Source organism: Malaclemys terrapin, chromosome 2 (genome assembly GCF_027887155.1).
Source record: "Malaclemys terrapin pileata isolate rMalTer1 chromosome 2, rMalTer1.hap1, whole genome shotgun sequence".
NCBI classification, from domain to species: Eukaryota; Metazoa; Chordata; order Testudines; family Emydidae; genus Malaclemys; species Malaclemys terrapin.
Genome location: NC_071506.1, coordinates 17,664,134 through 17,679,809, shown reverse-complemented (window position 1 = coordinate 17,679,809; position 15,676 = coordinate 17,664,134). Strand labels below are relative to the sequence as shown.

Below are 15,676 nucleotides of genomic sequence, written 5' to 3'. Positions count from 1 at the left end.
CATGGAGTGTGGGGGACTCAGGGCCCTGTACCCCTGGCTTCCTGCGATTCACCGTGACTCTCAGCCAGCCAGTAAAGCGGAAGGTTTATTGGATAACAGGAACACAGGCTACAGCAGAGCTTGTAGATACAACCAGGACCCCTCAATCAAGTCCTCTTGGGGAGTGCAGGGAGCTTAGACCCCAGCTTGGAGTTCCCTGCCTTGCACCTCCCAGCCCAAAACCTGAAGAACTCCCAAAACTCTCCAGCAGCTCTCTCTCCCCGCCCCCTGCTCCTCCTCTCCTTTGTTCCGTCTCTGGGGCAGAAGGTGTCACTTCTCCCATCCCCCTTCCTGGCTCAGGTAGCTCAATGTAACTCCCAGGCTCCATTCCCAGGTCAAATCCGCCCTGCTCCGTCACACAAGCACAGAATTTCCTCCAGTTATCCCTGCGTTGAATCCAATAATTTGTCTTTGACTGAAGCCTCTCTTCCAGAGAGGCATCCACAGTCTTGATTTGGAGACTTCAGAAGATGAAGAATCCATCACTTCCCTTGGTAATTTGTTCCAATGGTGAATCATCCTCACTGTGGAAAAAGTGGTATCTTATTTCTAATTTGAATTTGTCTGGCATTAGCTTCCAGCCATTCCTTCTTGTTATGCCTTTCTCTGCTAAAGTAAAGAGCTCTTTTGTATATGATATTTTCTTCCTGAGAAGGTATTTGGAAGGTAAATAATAAGACAGAAAATATCATAGTGCCTCTATATAAACCCACATCTTGAATACTGCATGCAGATGTGGCTGCCGCATCTCAAAAAAGCTATATTGGAATTGGAAAAGGTTCAGAAAAGGCAACAAAACTGATTAGGGGTATGGAGAGGCTGCCATATGAGGAGAGATTAATAAGACTGAGACTTTTCAGCTTGGAAAAGAGATGACTAAAGGGGGATGTGATAGAGTTCTATAAAATCATGACTGGTGTGGAGAAAGTAAATAAGGAAGTGTTATTTACTCCTTCTCATAATACAAGAACTAGGGGGTCACCAAATGAAATTAATAGGTAGCAGGTTTAAAACAAACAAAAGGAAGTTTTTTTTCACACAACGCATAGTCAACCTGTGGAACTCCTTGCCAGAGGATGTTGTGAAGGCCAGGACTATAACAGGTTCAAAAAAAGAACTTGATAAGTTCATGGAGGATAGGTCCATCAATGGCTATTAGCCAGGATGGACAGGGATGGTGTCCCTAGCCTCTGTTTGCCAGAAGCTGGGAATGGGCGACAGGGGATGGATCACTTGATGATTGCCTGTTCTGTTCATTCCCTCTGGGGTACCTGACATTGGCCACTGTCAGAAGACAGGATACTGGACTAGATGAACCTTTGGTCTGACCCAGTATCGCCGTTCTTATGTATTTATACACTGTAATGAATTAAACGAAATTCAATGAATCCCTTAATTTCCCATAAACCTTCCATCTGATTCAGTCAGGCTTGACATTGGCACTACGCACCAGCAGAACCTGTTTGAGAACCACACAGAAACTGAGCTGTCAGGCTGGTAGAGCACAGAAATGAGAGCTCCTAAGCAGTTATGTGACAATCTTAGACGATCCCTTTCCCTGTCGGAGTAGCTGACAGCCAGATGAGAGAAGCTGTAGGGTGGCAGTGTGCAGACTAGCCAGTAATACTTAGTGAAACCCACCTGGCATTTTCAAACTTGAATGCACAGAAAGGAGGGGGAGGCAGGATCAGTGAAAATGTTTAGAGGGGTAAAGTCCAGACAGTCTGGTTGAACTCCTAGCCAAGTGCATGAGGAAAGTTGGGTACTGATAAGAACTAGCTGTCTGAAGCTTAATTCAGATCAGATTGAGGTTATGCCGGTGGGTTGGGGAAAGAGAACGGAAGATGTGGGAGGCTGATACCTCAGTTATTTGCCTGCCACTCACTTCTTGTGTGCATTTGCAATCTGGGAGGTAGTGCTGGATCGCCATCTCCTGTTGGATGTGCACACTGCAGCAGTTGTCATCGTTTTTTACCAGCTTGTGCTTGTTCTGGAGATTGCATTCTTCCAGATGTGGACCTTGCTGCCAGGCTCAAGCCTTACCAAGACAGAACGGTTGCCACACGTAGCACTCCAAGAGCCAAAGAAACCCAAATTTGCTGACCTTCCAGGCACACTGCAAGGCCTGTCTGTTTGGGCAGGATGGCTGGGGCTTAAGGCAGGTGAGGGTGGGTGTGTCTGGGGGGAAGTGCAATTGGGGTTGTAAACTGTATTGTCACGTGCCTAGTGATCAGCTGGTGTGTGTCAGGATGGGAGGAAGCAGTGCTCTTGCTCTGACTGGGTTTTATTTGCATTTCCACTGTTCTTGTCTCTTTGAATTCAGACTGAAATCTGAATGAATAAATAAAAGGGAAGCCATGAAATGGCATTTTGCAGCCAGGACACAGGAGCCATTTAAAAAAAAAATTGGGCGATGGATTGGTTTGCATGGAAACTGAACTCCTCCTGTTATTCACACAGCAGGCACTGAACAGCATGGGAGAACTGCACCCACATCATCTCCCCGATGTCCCTCTGCCTTTATGGAGAGTGACTGCCAACAAACGGACCGGTTGTGTTGGTGATGGTGGCTTTCCTACTGCCTTTTCACACAGTGACCAAGCCTGCTACAACCAAGTCATTTCACTGAGGCCACTGAACAGCCATCATCCCGTAACAACTTGCAGTCAATGGGCTAGACTAGAATCAGCCACCTAGAAGTGCTCTCTGAGTCCAGCTCCCTGTGTACCATCCAGGAGAGGTATTCTCTCTCCGGAACCCGGATTAGCCTCAATAGCCTATGGCTAGCACTTTGGGGAGCTAGTATTTCTACTCAACATGGGTGAGGATGTGTGTCAAAGTATAGAAAATAGTTTTTTTTTTTTTTTAAAGAAATAGATAACTAATGAAACTGATCCTTAACTTACTGCTATGAAAATCTCAGTATCATTGCTGCTGTGTGAGAGCAGGTAGAACGATGAGAGCTTTGTTGCCAAAAGTTGTTACCCAAACCCCGGTAAGAGTCTTCATGTATTTTTTTTTACCGATATCCCACTGTCTCAAGGCAAAACTGTGCTGAATTGTGTTCCTCCCCCAAATCCAAAGGGAGCTCTGCTTAAAAGAGCTTCAGAGGTACATTAATTGTGAAGGAGCGAGGCCTTCGGCGCATCAATTTCAGCATGTTTATTAGGCGGTAAAAGGGGAAAATGGAAAAAAAAATGATTATGAAAAATGACTATATAAAGAAAAGGGCTTCGCCCATTAATGTGACATACCCCAAGTAAATATTACCACCAGTGTGGCTAATTAACACAAAGTGCCTTAACCCAAGTACAGCAAGCTTCAATGACAAGGGGATACTGACATGGAGTTTTAAAGCATTCTTTATGTGTGCTGTCTATTGCATTGTAATCTTTCCCCGCACTGTAGTGAAGCACGGAGCTTCAAAGACTGCAAATGCCCATCCATGTCACTCTGCCATTGGATGTCAACTGACAGGAATTCCCAGCCAGCTTTGCAACTACAAAGCTCTCCATGTACCAATGGAGAAGCTTAATGTGGCTTTTTTCTGCTCTAACCATTTCATTACACCTCTGCCAAAATCAAGTCTCGGGTAGGACTCTCTGCTTCTAAGGTGACAGCTTGACAGTGTCCATTATTAACTGCCATTGAAAACAGGGAGGCACTGCATATTTATGACATGGAAACTCCTTGGCACCCCATGCTGCATAGAAAAAGGAGGTAAATTCCTATGGATACCAAAGGGACAGATTAAATGAGACTGCCACTCAGAGGAAACTTTGCTGGCTGTTTTCAGATGGGCATGTGACAGTGAGGTAATCAGGAATGAGTGAGAAGCTGTTACATACACAACAGCCACCATTATTAAGTCAGCATTTATGCAGGTACCACGCTATGGTATCTGACAGCTTGTCTAAACAGTGTAAATTCCTGCATGCATTAGCGTGTGGTGCACTAAGGGCCCATGCTAGACCCTGCCAATACACACTAAAAGTTCCCTATTGTGCATTAATGTAGTCCTGTTTCAAAGAGTACTACATTAACTCACACTGGAGACCTTTTAGTACATGCCAGCAGGGTCCACATAGGCCACTTAGTGTGCAACACACTAGTGCAAAACTGGAATTTACATCCCCCTAGCATGTACTAATGCTCTGTGTAGAGAAGTCCTGAGATACCACAGTTCATTGCTATGCTGAGTATAGGGAAATGAAGGATTGTCTACATGGGAACATTCAGGGAAAATTAATCCAAATGAACTAAATGTGTGAATTTAAAGTGGATTCGTTAAACCACATTAAATGCTTGTGTGGATGTTCTCATTCAGAATTCAAATGGCCTTAATTTGTTTTAATTTAATTAACTTCCAAAGTGAATTACAGTGTGCACACAGGGATTAAGTGCGGTCTAACTAATCTACTTCAAAAATTAATTTGGATTAATTTTCCTGAGTGTCCTACTACTCTCAAATCTCACTTTGTGATAAATGTCTCTGTAGTGGTGAGTTGTATAGCATTTTCACCTCTTCTTGAACTTTGAAGGGACCTGAAATATTATTTTAATATGCCAAACACTGCAATTTTAGCCCCAAATTTGCCCTTTATTAAAGTGGGTGAATGCCCTTACATTGTAAATATATACACATGGAGGAGTGTAAGATCAATGGTCCAGGTAGTTCAATATCCTATTTGAGTCAGTGATCAAAACTGGATTCTTCAGAGGCTGGGAATAACTGACCATACTGCAATTCATTGTGTGTTGGTTTAGCAGATGCTAGTCTTATTCCTACCAATAGCTAATCTTTTTTAAAGACAATTTCTGAAGCTATATGAAGCAATGTATTGTTATGGGAGATGCATCCAAACCAAAACTCTGGATTCAAACATGCCTAAACTTTGGGTAAATTCAACTCCAGCTCTATATTGGGGCTTGAGCTCACCTCTGGTATTTACGAGGGTGCATATGCCTAGTCATTGCCTACACTGCTTGCATATTGGACTTATTGTTGTACTTATTGTAGGCTGCCATTGGGTAAGTCTTTGATCCAAAGACCATCACAAACCTAGTTAAAGCCAATGGGTGTGGCTAATCCTCCTTCAGTCTCAATGGAAGAAGCAATCAAGCCCCACTGTGTAGAAGAGACAGCTACAGACAATAGAAGCACTGGCCCGGGCACACAGCAAGTCAGAGCTAAACTATGTGGTCTGAGGGATTTCCCCGATTGCAAATACAGGGGTGAGGCTTTTGGTTTTGCAGCCTGTTTGTGTTAGAAGCCAGCAGAGCTTGGGAGTCACGGAAAGGTAGACTTGGGAGTTTCTGAGCAAGGAAACTGCCTGCTGCTGTTTGTTCCTATTGTGTCCAGGGAAACAGAACTTTTGGGACACTTTTTGTACAGAAAGATTTCACCAAAGAAATGCTTGACTCGCATCATCTATTTCTCAACCTACCAAAAACAACCCTATAAGGCCCCCAATATTGGCTAACCTCTTGGGCCAAAGATCTCATGACAATTTGCTTGCATAGCAACATCCTGTACTACTACTAAGCCTATATGTCCACAGAGAAAGACTTAAGTTTTGTACTGGAATGTAGAAATCAAGTATGTGGTCTGGATGGAGCCCTCCTTCTTTAGCAGTACCTGCATCAACAGACAAGAAACACTGACGATAGATATAAATGTTGTTACGGGTTGGATGTAAGATCACAAGCTACAATGCTGTTGACAAGTCAGAGTATATCTATAAAACAGTGCATAGGTAATAGCTAGTGTTTCACTTGTAGCCTTTAGGCCAGTGGTCCCCAACCGGTCGATCGTGATCGACTGGTTGATCCTAGAGGATCTTCCAGTCAATCACGATCTCCAGCGGCTCCCTGCCTGTCCCAGCCCCATGCTGCTCCCAGAAGCAGCCAGTGTGGCCCGACGACCCTGGGGCGGAGGGGGGCGGGGGTCTCCCTCTGTGCGCTGCTCCTGTCTGCAAGCACCACCCCCATTGGCCAGGAACAGGGAGCTATGGCCAATGGGAGCTGCGGGGGTGGGGCCGGGGCAGGAAGGGAGCCTGCCTTAACGGCAATGACACTAAGTCGCTGACTGGGAGTTGCTGGAGGTAAGTGCTGCCCGGCGGGAGGCCGCACCCTAACCCAAACCAGCCCTGAGCCCCCTCCCGGAGCCAGCACCCCAAACCAGCCCTGATCCCCATCCTCGAGCCAGCACCCCATACCCTCTCCTGCACCCTGAACCCCCTCCTGTACCCCAGCCCCAGCCCTGACCCCCTCCAAGAGCCAGCACCCCCACCCCTCCTGCACCCCAACACTCTGCCCCAACCCAGAGCCCCCTCCTGCACCCCAACCCCCTGCTCCAGGCTCAGCCCAGAGCCCCCTCCAACTGCAAACCCCTCAGCCCCAGCCCAGAGCCCGCACCCCCTCCCAAACCCCAACCTCCTACCCCAGCCCAGTGAAAGAGAGTGATGGTGGGAGAGAGCGAGTGACCGGGATGGAGTGAGTGGGGCGGGGCTTTGGGGAATGGGGGATGGGGGCCCGGGGAAGGGGCAGAGTTGATCCTGGGTTGCCCTCAAATTCAAAAAGCGATCTTGGGTGTAAAAAAGTTGGAGACCACTGCTTTAAGCTATCATATTTGCATAAGTCACAAGCAGTGTAATCGGTGGAATAAGTAGGATCCATCTAACATAGACAAGTAACCCCAGACTGGGATTTTTTACCTGTGACAGTCACAGTCACTAGCATATTATTCCATGAGACTGAACAAATTTAGCCAGCACTTTATCTGTGTGACACAAAGCTCAGACTTCATTAGCAAAGAATTCTGCTCGGGAATAAAGCTACGGTAAGGGGGATTTTGGAAGGACTAACAAAAAAAGCCAACCATGCCTATGCCAAGAAGCACCAGATTAAAAACGCTGTTATCCTCACATCTTCAGCATAGATTCCTGTTGTCTAGTTAACACCTTCCTCAGGCTGGAAATTGTCACGCCAAGGGTTGGCAGCATTGACAATGAGCAGGAGAAAACTCGTCCATCAGGGACATGTGTGTTTAGCAAGGATGAAATGCCAAGTGAACCACAGGAAACACTGATCCATCCACGTTGGTAGGAAAACTAGTGCCTAAGGAAAAAGACAGCTGTTTTTTAAAGCGCTGTTTAAACCTGCCAAGACTTGGTTCCCGAGTGCTGCAAACGCCGCATTCAATGTGAAATTAGTTTAACTATCTCAGGGCTTGTCTGCACAGTGCGGATTATGGGGGTGCGTGTAGCAGTGCACACTAAAATATTGCACTCCAAGATGTTCAGGCCTGGGCTACAGCCTGAGCTTTGGGATCCTCCCACCTTACAGGATCCTGGAATCTGGACTCCAGCCCAAGGCCAGATGTCTACACTACAATTAAACAGCCACTTAACCCAAGCCCCATGAACCCGTGTCAGCTGGCATGGCCCATTTGCGGATAGCTAATTGCAGTGTAGACGTACCCTAACTGCCCCTGCTAGCATGAACTAAAAGGAACCGAGTTCACATTAACATAGTGTAGCCCATACAGCAATTGTAGCAGTAATCATCAGAGAAAGGGGTAAGGACTTGGTAGCAGAAATGAGAGATTTATAGGCCTATACCTATAAGAATAGCTTATGCAGTTAGCTTACGGCCTTATAGCGTGAGTAGTTAGGATAAGTAAGTAGCCGAACAGTGACCTTGAGTCACAAGATGGCATAAGACTTTGTTTATTGTTTTTCAGTAAGCACAAGTGTTGCAAACTGATGGCAGGTAACTGCAAGAAGGCAGTTTGTACCACTTTAGAATATTTTGGAGGGACACAACAGCAGATGCCAGTGTTAGACTATAGATATTCAGGCCTGCCTGTAAAGGCCTATACCTTTAGGTGTATTTTTATCACTTAGCAAGTTACAGGGGTATAAAAACAAAGACTCAAAATCACAGTCGGCCTGTGTCTGGGCCTTCTCTCACTGTGACAGTCTGAGGCCTGGTTCTTAGGCTAAAGCCTTTGGCTAAGCAGCAGGGGCAGCCATAACCTGGGAAACGTACGTTCACATCCTCACATCCCAAACCGTCACACTGAAATAAGGGGGTATTGGGCTGTTAGGAAGACGATCCTGTCCCATCACCACCAGATAAGGAAACAGATCTTAAGATGGTTAAAGAAAACTTAGTCTGATAGCATCCTGTCAGGCAAGAAATCACTTATCAATGGTTGCGGTTGTGAACTTCTCATTTCTGTATGTTTTATCTTTATGGTTCCACTTTTCTATTGTTAATCTGTCTGGTTCTCTAATTGTTTCTGTCTGCTATATAATTAATTTTGCTAGGTGTAAGTTAATTAGGGTAGTGGGATATAATTAGTTAGAGAATATGTTTGGATTGGTTAGTTAAATTTCAGTAAAATGATTGGTTAAAGTATAGCTGAGAATATTACTATATAAACTGGGGTCAAATAGGAAGTGGGTGGGGAATGGAAATTGGAATTATGCTTGCTAAGTGGGGGGAGAACGGGAACAGGGAATAGGGAATGGGGAACAGGGATACAGGCAAGGCTCTGCGGCATCAGAGCCAGGAAGAGGACACTGGGTAAATGCTCTGCAGCGTCAGAGCCGGGAAGAGGACCCGGGGTAAAGGCTCTGCAGTGTCAGAGCCGGGAAGAGGGACACGGGTAAACGTTCTGTGGCATCAGAGCTGGGAAGGGGGACACGGGGTAAAGGCTCTGCGGCGTCAGAGCTGAGAAGGGGGAGATGGGGTAAAGGCTCTGTGGCGTCAGAGCTGGGAATGGTACACTGGGGAACAGACTCTATCAGCGTATAAAGATAAGCCCGACTGGTGTGAAGGGCTTTGGAATATGCTTGCTTGGAAACTAACCCCAATAAATATTGAATTGTTTGCACTTTGGACTTCTGGTCTTTTGCTGCTTGCTGTGTGTGTGACAAGAGCCAGGGAAGTGGGAGGGTGAAGGAAAGCCCTCTAACAGCCTAACTACAGGTAAGCATAGTAACCTAACCGACATATATATTAATGAGTTTAAGTTAACCAATATACTAATCTATGGGATAGGACAGCCCAATAGTAGGAGGGTGAGGAAGTTAAGCTATGGTACAAGAGAGAAGAGCTAGGCATACCTACGCATACACAACCAGTCACCTGGACATTACTCTACATTTCAAGCTACTCTATTTACTAATTCTACTGCTGTATACACGGGAACTGCGATTTGGTGTTTCCAGAAAGGCTGTTTCCTGCCGCTTTGCTTAGTGTGAATTTTTCACATTCACATCACAGATTGCTTTTAAAAGTGATTTTTAATGCTGGTGAAAGGTGCCAGATTGGCAGCTCTGGAGAAAAGACTCCTCTGCTTATCTTGTGGCAAATATGGATAGCAGCAGGGCAAGCTTCCCCTCTCCCCACTAAGATGTCTCAATCCTGGCACAGAGATCTACATCCAGAGGTAAGAAAGGTAGTTCAGTCTTAATTCTCCGTCTCGGGGGGCCTGGATCAGCATTCATGTCGTGCTCCCCGGCAGTACCCAGCCTCGGTGAGGCTAATGATCCAACCAGTGGACCAAATTCGGTGACGAATCCTGGGCATGTACCACCTGAGGCATGTCGTGCATAAGCTAAGAAGTACTTGGCCTCTTTACAGACTGTCAAAATGGCACAGGAGCCAGCAAAGAGAGCTGAAAACAGGGGCGTTAAGCCCTGGTTCCATAGGGGCAGTGTGAGTTCTTGAGAGTGTTTGCTGGTTTGTAGAGGATGGTAGGGGGCAGTGTGTTGTGACAGAAGGAGAGCCTTTGATCACGTCCTGATTGGGGGTGGGAATTCACTGATCAGGCTCCGATAAAGGCAGCCAAGCAGCCAGTCAATGGCACAGGAGCCAGCCAACCGAACTAGAAACGGGAATTCGAGTGGGAGTTTGTATGGGGAATCTGGGTGAGAGTGTCTGGTGTTCTGTTTTTGTTTTGTGTGTGTGTGTGTGTGTGTGTGTTTCTTAATAGTTACATAGGAGGGAAGACTATGAGAGCCATAGCGGCAGCAGTGGTAGTGACTAAGGAATGAAAGAAACAATGAAGATGACTGGATGTAGAAGCTGTGGGATGTACATTATCCTGGAGTAGGTATCTGAAAGATGCTCCATTTGTATGAAGTGCCGCCTGTTAAATCTGATAGAAGAGAAGACCTGAGGTTTGGAGATGCAACCAGAAACTATGGTTGAGTTTCAAAGGGGATTCGAGCAGATGATGGAAGGAAGGTGAGAGGAGGCTGAAGGGAAAACTCAAGGCTTTCAGATGCAGGCTGGTCTGGAAAACTGTGAGGCTAGACTACTGGCGGAGGAAAGTGGCCAGTGGAAGCATGTGACTAAGAATAGAGGCAGAAGAAAAGACTGGCTAGTGAAATAGAAATAGAGCTGAGGAACAGGTTTCTGAGTTGGAAACTGAAGGGGCATGGCAGGCAGTAACAGCAGATGGGAGGGTAATGAAGAAGAGAAAAGGGGAAGAGACCATTGAGATAGCCAGAGATCAGATCCCTGGCAGGATAGAGGATTACTCACAAAAGATTGCAAGTGAGAACGAATGACAAGAGGACTTGCAGCCTGAAAGAACGGGTTGGGGAAGGCTGGAGAATCGCACCGACACCAGGAAGAGGCAGGTCTATGTGACTGGGAACTCCCTACTAAGAAGATCAGACAGGCCTGTCACCAGAGCTGATCCAGAGAACTGAAGATTCTGGATAGTCTCACTGTATAATCTCCATTCAAGAATATTAAAGGAACTGGCACATGAAATTGCAAGCTCAACAGCAAGGATTTTTAATGAATCTGTAAACTTGGGGCTTAGACCCTGTTACTGGAGAATTGCTAATATAGTACCTATTTTTAAGAAAGGAGAAAAAAGCAATCCAGGAAACCACAGGCCTGTTGGTTTGATCTCAATTGTATGCTAGGTCTTGGAACAAATTTTGAAAGAGCAAGTAGTTAAGGACATAGAGGTCAATGGTAATTGGGATAAAACACAATATGGTTTTACAAAAGGTAGATCATTTCAGACCAACGTGATCTCTTTCTTTGAGAAGATAACTGATTTTTTAGACAAAGGAAATGAAGATGATCTAATCTACCTGGATTTCAGTAAAGCATTTGATACAGTTCTACATGGGAAATTATCAGTTGAATTGGAGAAGATGGGAATTAATATGAGAATTGAAAGGTGGGTAAGGAACTGACTAAAGGGGAAACTACAGTGGGTCAGATTGAAAGGTGAATTGGCAGGCTGGAAGGAGGTTACTTGTGGAGTTCCTCAGGGATTGGTCTTGGGATCTATCTTATTTAACATGTTCATTAATGACCTTGGCACAAAGAGTGGGAGTGTGTTAATAAAATTTGCGGATGACACAACGTTGGGAGGTATTGTCAATATGGAGGAGGACCGGAATATCATACAAGAAAATCTGGATGATCTTGAAAATAATAGGATGAAATTTAATAATGCAAGGTCATGCACTTAGGGACTAACAACAAGAATTCTTGCTATAAGATGGGGATTTATCAGTTGGAATCAACAATGGACTGTTATTACTATTATACAAGGGACTGGTTAGACCTCATCTAGATTAATGTGAGTGATTCTGGTCTCCCATGTCTAAGAAAGATGAATTCTAACTGGAACAAGTACAAAGATGGACTACTAGGATGATTAGAGGAATGGAGAACCTACCTTACAAGAGGAGACTTAAGGAGTGTGTCTTATTTAGCCTAACAAAACAAAGGCTCTCTATAACTACATCAGATGGAAAAATACGAGGGAGGGGGAGCAGTATTTAAGTTAAATGCCAATGTTGGCACAAGAACAAATAGCTATAAACTGGCCATAAATGAGTTTAGACTTGAAATTAGATGAAGATTTCTGACCATCAGACAAGCTATGTTCTGGAACAGCCTCCCAAGGACAGCAGTAGAGGAAAAAAAATCTAACTGGTTTCAAGACTGAGCTTGAAGGAGAGGATGTTATAATGAAACTGACTACAGTGGCATATGGCCCATCTGTGACTGCTAGTAGCAAATATCCCCAGTGATCACAGATGGGACATTAGATGGGGAGGGCTCTGAGTTACTACAGTGAATTCTTTCCCAGGTGTTTAGCTGGTGGGTCTGTCCAATATGCTCAGGGTCTAACTGATCACCCTGTTTGGGGTTGGGAATGAATTTTCCCCAAGGTTAGATTGGCAGAGACCCTGGGGTTTAAATTTTGCCTTTCTCTGCCATGTGAGGCATGGGTCACAGGCTGGTTTGAACTAGAGTAAATGGTGGATTCTCTGTAACTTGAAGTCTTTAAATCAAGGGTTGAGGACTTCACTAACTCAGCCGGAGGTTGGGTGGATGAGGTTCTGTGGCCTGCGACCTACATGAGGTCAGACTAGATGACCACCATAGTCCCTTCTGGCCTTCAAGTCTGCTAGTCTAAAAGGAGCAGCAGTTGAAGTGGTGAGTTTTGTGATGTGGACTAAACTGAGACTCACTCATTTCACACAGGCCAAAGAGCCATCAGATGGTAATGCTGTAGACCTGGTGTGAATTTGAAGTGATGCTCACAGAGATGAAGGACAATCTTGTGATTAAGGCAGTGGACTGGAAATCAGGACATCTGAGTGCAATTCCTGGCCATGCCACAGGCTTCCTATTTGACCTTGGGCAAGTCACATGACCCCTCTGTGCCTTAGTTCCCTCCCCATTTGGTCTATTAGTTCTCTTTAGATTCTAAACTCTTCCTGGCCGAGATTCTCTTTTATCAGGGGCTTGTGCGATGACTAGCACAATGGGACCCTGATCTTAGACTGGGCTTCTAGCTTACTATGGTAGTACAATGGATAACTAAAACTAAGTAATGACTAAAGGTCTCTCAGTCCATTTCTAATTCCTGAAACCGCTGGTGACTTACGTTTCGCACGAATGTTGTACCAAAAGGAAAAAAAATCATACTTATTCTAAAAAAAATTAAACCCTTTTTATTTGTATATTTATTTTATATATAAAAGAAATTAAAAAAAAGAACACAAACAAAATGTTTATTATGGCAATTCAGTTTTGTCAGAGCCCTCTGCTTGGGCCACTGCCTCTGGTCCACTGGAAGTTAGCAAAGTCCGCCGGTTATAATGTCCCTTTATGATGCCAGTGTTGTTGTTCTCATTAAGGATTTGCTTCTGTTTTTGCCTGTTAAGAGACTGTACAAGTCCTAATACAACAGCCGCTAAGGAATACTGTCCAGTCAGTTTTCTTGGTTGTAAGATTAAAGGGTTTGGTTGTACTCTTCCTAGAAGAAAATATGTTTTGATTTTTCCTTCCTGTTCGCTGATGCCTTTGACGTAAATCTCTCCTCGATAGTCGAAAGCAAATCCCTTGTCTTTCAGGATTAGATACGTTTCTTCAGGCACTTGTATTCTGCCGCTTACACCCGTGCTGTCCATTCGACTAGCTAAGTTAACCGTTTTGCCCCAGATATCATATTGGGGTTTCTTAGCACCGATAACTCCTGCTACAACAGAGCCATGGCTAATACCTACAAACAAGATCAAATCAAGAGGAAACATAATTAGACAATCAGGCAAGAATGTCTGAAATACCAAGTTTGCAATTATGCTTTAGACGTTTGCTTCAGACATATTCTTTGCTGAGTTTTAGGAAAAGGGTGGAAATAAAGAGAAATAAGGACATAAAACATTGGAACTTCTATCTGGATATTGATTGTATATGGTAGCTATCACTGTATGATGTGAATATCTGTGAACTATGCATCACCTTGCCACCAATAAACTTGGTACCGCACAAGGGCTCAGGACTAGCTCTTGTTCCAAATAGGTTTGCCATCTTATGGGAGTTTGTCCTGCAAGACAAACTTGTTACTATTACGCTATCAGGATGTGACAGCCTCATATTGTTACTTCCCATGAAAAGACATCACAACATCATGATGCAATTGCTTAAAAATGTCATAGTTTCTTAACAGCTTAGCATTATTTGGGAAAGCTAAAATTGTCCTGCAAGCACTCCTAGTAAATTTAAGACAAGGGGTAATGCCGTAAGATTAAAAGGGTCTATATGCCTATTTTAAAAGTAAATTCAGTACCGGTGAAAGGTGATAGATACACAGCTCTGGAGAGAAATTGCTGTAGAAAGAATAGTAAATATGGCAGGCAACCAGCTTGGCTTAACAGTGAAATCCTTGCTGATCTTAAACACAAAAAAGAAGCTTACAAGAAGTGGAAGATTGGACAAATGACCAGGGAGGAGTATAAAAATATTGCTCAGGCATGCAGGAGTGAAATCAGGAAGGCCAAATCACACTTGGAGTTGCAGCTAGCAGGAGATGTTAAGAGTAACAAGAAGGGTTTCTTCAGGTATGTTAGCAATAAGAAGAAAGTCAAGGAAAGTGCAGCCCCTTACTGAATGAGGGAGGCAACCTAGTGACAGAGGATGTGGAAAAAGCTAATGTACTCAGTGATTTTTTTTGCCTCTGTCTTCACAAATAAGGTCAGCTCCCAGACTGCTGCACTGGGCAGCACAGCATGAGGAGGAGGTGACCAGCCCTCTGTGGAGAAAGAAGTGGTTTGGGACTATTTAGAAAAACTGGACGAGCACAAGTCCATGGGGCTGGATGTGCTGCATTCGAGGGTGCAAAAGGAGTTGGTGGATGTGATTGCAAAGCCATTGGCCATTATCTTTGAAAACTCATAGTGATCGGGGGAGGTCCTAGAAAAAGGCTAATGTAGTGCCCATCTTTAAAAAAGGGAAGAGGGAGGGTCTGGGGAACTACAGGCCAGTCAGCCTCACCTCAGTCCCTGGAAAAATGATGGAGCAGGTCCTCAAGGAATCAATTCTGAAGCACTTAGAGGAGCGGAAAGTGATCAGGAACAGTCAGCATGGATTCACCAAGGGCAAGTCATGCTTGACTAACCTAATAGCCTTCTATGATGCGATAACTGGCCCTGTGGATGAGGGGAAAATAATGGACTTGCCAGCAAGTTAAAGAAGTATGGGCGGGATGAATGGACTATAAAGTGGATAGAAAGCTGGCTAAATCGTCAGGCTCAACGGGTAGTGATCAATGGTTCCATGTCTAGTTGGCAGCTGGTATCAAGCGGAGTGCCCCAGGGGCCAGTCCTGGGGCCGGTTTTGTTCAATAACTTCATTAATGATCTGGAGGATGGCGTGGACTGCATCCTCAGCAAGTTTGCAGATGACACTAAACTGGGAGGAGTGGTAAATACACTGGAGGGTACAGATAGGATACAGAGGGACCTAGACAAATTAGATGATTGGGCGAAAAGAAATCTGAGGTTCAACAAGGACAAGTGCAGAGTCCTGCACTTAGGAAGGAAGAATCCCATGCACTGCTACACACTAGGGACAGAATGGCTAGGCAGCAGTTCTGCAGAAAAGGACCTAGACGTTAGAGTGGACGAGAAGCTGGATATGAGTCAACAGTGTGCCCTTGTTGCCAAGAAGACTAATGGCATTTTGGGCTGTATAAGTTGGGGCATTGCCAGCAGATCGAGGGACGTGATCATTCCCCTCTATTCTGCATTGGTGAGGCCTCATCTGGAGTACTGTGTCCAGTTTTGGGTCCCACACTCCA

At 44.9% G+C, this 15,676-nt stretch overlaps 1 protein-coding gene across 3 annotated transcripts in view; it reads right to left on the bottom strand.

Moving 5' to 3' along the window:
- Positions 1-13,058: 13,058 nt before the first annotated feature.
- The window catches only part of ADCY8 (adenylate cyclase 8), a 174,997-nt gene continuing 172,379 nt past the window's right edge, over positions 13,059-15,676 (bottom strand). For all 3 annotated transcript variants that reach the window (XM_054021076.1, XM_054021078.1, XM_054021077.1), the window contains one exon: positions 13,059-13,600. In XM_054021076.1, the coding sequence (XP_053877051.1) occupies positions 13,113-13,600 (488 nt within the window). In that variant the 3' untranslated portion in view covers positions 13,059-13,112. The remainder of the gene's footprint in view (positions 13,601-15,676) is intronic.